Here is a 4,696-nt window from a genome sequence, read left to right on the forward strand (position 1 = left end):
TTTTTTTTTTTTTTTTTTTTTTTTTTTTTTTTTTTTTTTTTTTTTTTCTCCTATATCTCTTTCTTATCACCTATCTCCTATATTCTGGATTTGAGTTGCTCATTTATCTCTTTAAATATCTATCTATATTATAAGTTGATGTTGTGCTTTAAGTTCAGATCATGTATTTATACGTATCATGTGTATTTTGTTTATTAGTACTGCATAATAATGGGAGCGAAAGAATCATCAGATATGAAGCTTTTGTAGTGAATTAAATGAAAAAAAAAAATACAAAAAAAAATACAAAAAAAAATATCCAATAATTACAGTATATTAAGAAACGTACTAAGCTTTATTTTGCCTGAAAATAAGCTTTATCAATGTAAATGGTGTTAAAGTAGTTGGCTTGTATTAGTTAAAAACTTATTAACTATATATATATATATATATATGAATAAAGTGCCTTCTTATTCCTATCTACCGAACTCCGATAGCTTCTCCGAATCCAAATCCAAGTGTGTTTCTTCATCATTCTTGCAGGTCCATTGAATGCCTTCGTCAATCAAACTCGAAGCAATGATAGCAATGATTTTTGATGAAAAACTTACCCAAAATGCTTAATTATTGTCACGCTCTTTATTGTTGTTGTACAGACGTGGATGTCGTCCTTGCTTTACCTAAGAAAATTGCACTCAAAATGTGCATTTAATTGAACTTGAGTTGAAAAAAAAAAATAAATAAATAAATAAATAAACAAACAAACAAATCGAATAAACATAAATCAATTCGAACTGAAACAAATTTAACCTGCAGTGTCAAGATATGTGTTGTTAAGCTTCGGCAAAAACCTTATAAGTGATACTATTTTCCATTTTTCAATTATATCAAGCCTTTATGCTAAATAAATATCATGCAAAAAATTCTCTTCGAATAAAAGTCTTCCAGCTCATGCACAAAGACCTTTAAATCAAGTTTCTCAAAAACAAAAAAAACAAAAAAAATATTTTCAAATATTTGTTAATAATTTTTTATTCATCAAATATATTTCATTGAAAATTTTTACAAAATTGTATTTGCTATGGCGTTTATAAGCGCAAAAAATTCAAACTGGAATAGAGTTTATTGCAAGCCGATTTATACATCATAGGAGAGACATCCGTCATAGATGACACATTAAAGTGAGACTCCAATTAAGGTTAATAACTTCAACTGTTAGCGAAGCTTCTTACTCTTTCTTCTCGAGTCATAAAAAAGTTAAAGTTCAAATGCTTTTTAAATTTCAATTCTTAATTCAATTTTTCTCCAATAATTCAGTTGATCATTTCAAATCCAAACATAAATATACTCATTCTTTTCAACACAATTATAACTAGAAGTAAAACGCCAGGTAAAAAAGAATGCAACTGAAACCAACTCACCACAAAGCTATAGCAAGCAAGATGAAAAAAAAAAAATAAAAATAAAAATAAATAAATAAATAAATAAAAAAAAAACAAAAACAGATTCTCTCTGATAGTCTTTCACTCTTAATGTGCAATACTTTCTTTATATGGGTATATAATTTTAGACTTCTGTTCAGGCACTCGAAGAGGAAGGCAACGCCGAGAAGCATCAATTGGCGGCTATGCATCAGCAACGTGTTCTTGCCCACATCAATCAACGCAAACGCGAAGCGATGACATGTTATACACAGGCCTTAACCGAGCAGCCACCCAATGTAAGTAGAATAAGAGTTTTTTTTTTTTGTTTTTGATAATTCGGTTCAAGGGAGAAGAATTTGCAATATCTTCTCTCTCGTTAATATCTCTTTTTAGGCTCATCATGTAGAGAAGTGCTTGCAAAAATTATTACGCGCTTTGCATAAAGATCGAGCTCACGCATTAGCCCATTATCGTCATCTATTAAATTCAGGCGGTGCTGGCGGCTTGGAAGCTGCCGCTTCGGAGAGGCCACGCACTTTGGAACGTTTAATTGATATCGATCGAGCCGTTAATCAATCTATGACAATGCTTAAACGTTACCCTGAGCTATCCGCTAAAATTTCACAATTGATGAACGATTATATTTTAGCTTTGCGCAGCAAAGACGATATACCCGGTTCTTCATTGGGGATGAGTGAAGAAGCGGAGGCTGCCATTTTGGATAAATATCGTGTTGAAATTGAGCGTAAGGTCGCTGAAAAAGAACGCCTCCGTTTAGCTGAAAAGCAGCGCAAAGAGCAACGTGCAGCTGAACGGGAGAAATTGCGCGAAGAGCAGATGCGTTTGAAAGCTCAAAAGGTAGATGAAATGCTCAAATCAGAACAGGAAACCGCTACAATGAATAGCGAGGAATCGAAGGATGTCAAAGAAATAACCGGTCCAGTGGATACCGTAGATCCTACCAAGTCAGTGCATAACTACAAGGAAACCAGTATGGATGAAGATGCTGAAGCAACTGTCAGGTGAATAAAAACCTTTTCTTTTGATAAAAACATGAGGAAAGTCGTACGAAGAGTCCAAGTTTTCTTTCTAAAATAAAAAAGAAACATTTCTAGCGAAACATTTTGCACAAAACAAATTACTTCGGGTCTTTAATATAGACTGAACACTGCTCTGCTCTGTCCTTCCCATAAAAAAAAAAAAAAAAAAAATTTTAGATTTAATATAAGAAGAATAGTTTCATGTAGGCATTTAGGCAGAAGAAGAACAAACTAAACCTATCGTGTATGTAGTAAGAAAGAAAGTCTATTCAATTTAAAATCTCTAGAGAAAATTAATCTCATTTTTTAGAGATAGTAAGGTGAGGATTACGGTTCTGAAAGATTTTTGCAATCGCTCCAATTGCTGCCCTTAAGCAAATACGTGTTTACGTGTCTTCGAAGCCACCAACCACACAAATCATGTTAAGAAATTAATAAGAATGCCATGCACCTTACGTATAGGATTTCAGGCAAGAAGATATTTTTGCATGTGAGAAGGTAGAGTGTAGCAAATTTTTTTGATAACTTTATGCGAGGTCAGCACTTTAATCATGCTCTTCAAAGCAAACAAATTTAGTGTGAGCAAAACATACATGGGTAAAATTGTATTTTTTTGAATAACAAAATGCAAGGCTAGCTAGATATTTGTAGGTATCAATCTTGATAAGCGTAATTTTGAGATGACATTGTTTTTTTTGTTTTTTTTTTTTTTTTTTGTAACATTTCAGCACCAAAACACAAACAATCCTGCCCACTGTGGACGACGAAGCTGTACAACGTGCCGTCGAAGATGTAGCTGCCGCAGTAGCTCATCAAGAAGCCGAGCCACAAGTGCAACATTTCATGTCTCATGATTTGGGTCATCGTGAATCAGTATGTTGATAATTTGATATAAATCTTAGATTCTTATTTCGCTAAGCAAATAATCTAAAGTCTTCCGATGCAATTCCATTGCAGAGTTTCTCGTTACGCAGGGAATATTCGCATGCCGCAGCGCATACGAATAAAGAAGGACGCAACGTCTACTTTACGCTCTCATTTGCGGGTATTGCTCTTATGGCAGCTATATTTGTCGGTGTAGCTGTAGCCAAATGGAGAACAGCACGTTCACCCCATGCGCAGGGCTTCATTGAAGTTGATCAGGTAAGTGTATAAGAGAATAAGACGGATTATCTCAAATAATCATATGGTATGCTTAATATTTATTTATTTTTTTTTTTTTATTATTTATTTATTTATTTATTTATTTATTTTTTTATTTTTTTGATATCCTAGAATGCCACCACTCATCATCCTGTGGTAACCGAAGAAAAAATTGTACCGAGTATGCAAATTAATGGTTATGAAAATCCCACTTATAAATACTTTGAGGTTAAAGAGTAAAGACACAAAATACACTCATATAATAACTAAAACGTAAGAAGATGAGAACATGAACGAAAGTAAATGAGAGCAAAAGAATGAGAGAAGAGTAAATAAATAAAAACACAACAGATCATCAAAATGTCACTTTGCAAAATAAGAAAAAAAAAAAAAAAAAACAAAAAAGAAAACCAAAACAAGATGAGAAAAAAAGAGCAACAGAGAAATTCAATAATTTTTAATTTATAACAGAAAATAACAATAACAACAAAAATAAGACGAAGAGGCAGCAAAAAATTTTCTTTTACTTTCACCTAAAACTATGTTAAACTTGTTTAGAAAGATAATCATAACGAGATAAATAAAAACTTTTATGTGTAATGGCTAAAGAAAACAAAAAATTAAAAAAAAAAAGAGAGACGAAGAAGAAAACAGTAACATTTTTAGATTAAGCCTAAAGAAAAAAAAAAAAACAAGAAAAAAATTAACAAATAAAATTTAAATGTAAATGAAGAGAATCAATAATCAGAACAACAACAACAACAACAACACAAATTTATTTCCTATCATTTCATAGTAACACCCAGCCATCATAAACGGAGATGTCAGCTAATGAGATGTATGCTAAAAAAAATAATAAAAAAACGCCTGAAAGCAGGCTATAAAAAAAAGTTTATATAAAGTATTACGAGTAAAATGGAAATTTTTATTAAGCGGCAACATTTAACTTGTAAGACAGAGCTAATCAATGCGAACAGCTTTTTTCATGGCTTTTAAATTCTATAAAAATCTATAACTTAAAGAAAAACGACAAACATGAAAATCTTAAAAAACCAAAAACTAACTAAAATTTCTACTAAAAAACCAAAAAAAAAAAAAAAAAAAAAAAAA

At 31.5% G+C, this 4,696-nt stretch overlaps 1 protein-coding gene across 8 annotated transcripts in view; it reads left to right on the top strand.

Annotated features, from left to right (window-relative positions):
• Window positions 1–3,929, top strand: part of LOC119642612 (amyloid-beta-like protein) — a 141,286-nt gene extending 137,357 nt beyond the window's left edge. For 3 of the 8 annotated variants that reach the window (XM_038041807.1, XM_038041819.1, XM_038041814.1), the window contains exons 7-11: window positions 1,550–1,699; window positions 1,797–2,425; window positions 3,172–3,316; window positions 3,377–3,586; window positions 3,719–3,929. In XM_038041807.1, the coding sequence (XP_037897735.1) occupies window positions 1,550–1,699; window positions 1,797–2,425; window positions 3,172–3,316; window positions 3,377–3,586; window positions 3,719–3,826 (1,242 nt within the window). In that variant the 3' untranslated portion in view covers window positions 3,827–3,929. The remainder of the gene's footprint in view (window positions 1–1,549; window positions 1,700–1,796; window positions 2,426–3,171; window positions 3,317–3,376; window positions 3,587–3,718) is intronic. The other 5 variants (XM_038041833.1, XM_038041859.1, XM_038041841.1 and 2 more) reach the window with 3 other exon arrangements.
• The last annotated feature ends 767 nt before the right edge of the window (window positions 3,930–4,696 follow it).

This window comes from Glossina fuscipes, unplaced genomic scaffold, assembly GCF_014805625.2.
Source record: "Glossina fuscipes isolate IAEA_lab_2018 unplaced genomic scaffold, Yale_Gfus_2 0, whole genome shotgun sequence".
Taxonomy (NCBI): Eukaryota; Metazoa; Arthropoda; class Insecta; order Diptera; family Glossinidae; genus Glossina; species Glossina fuscipes.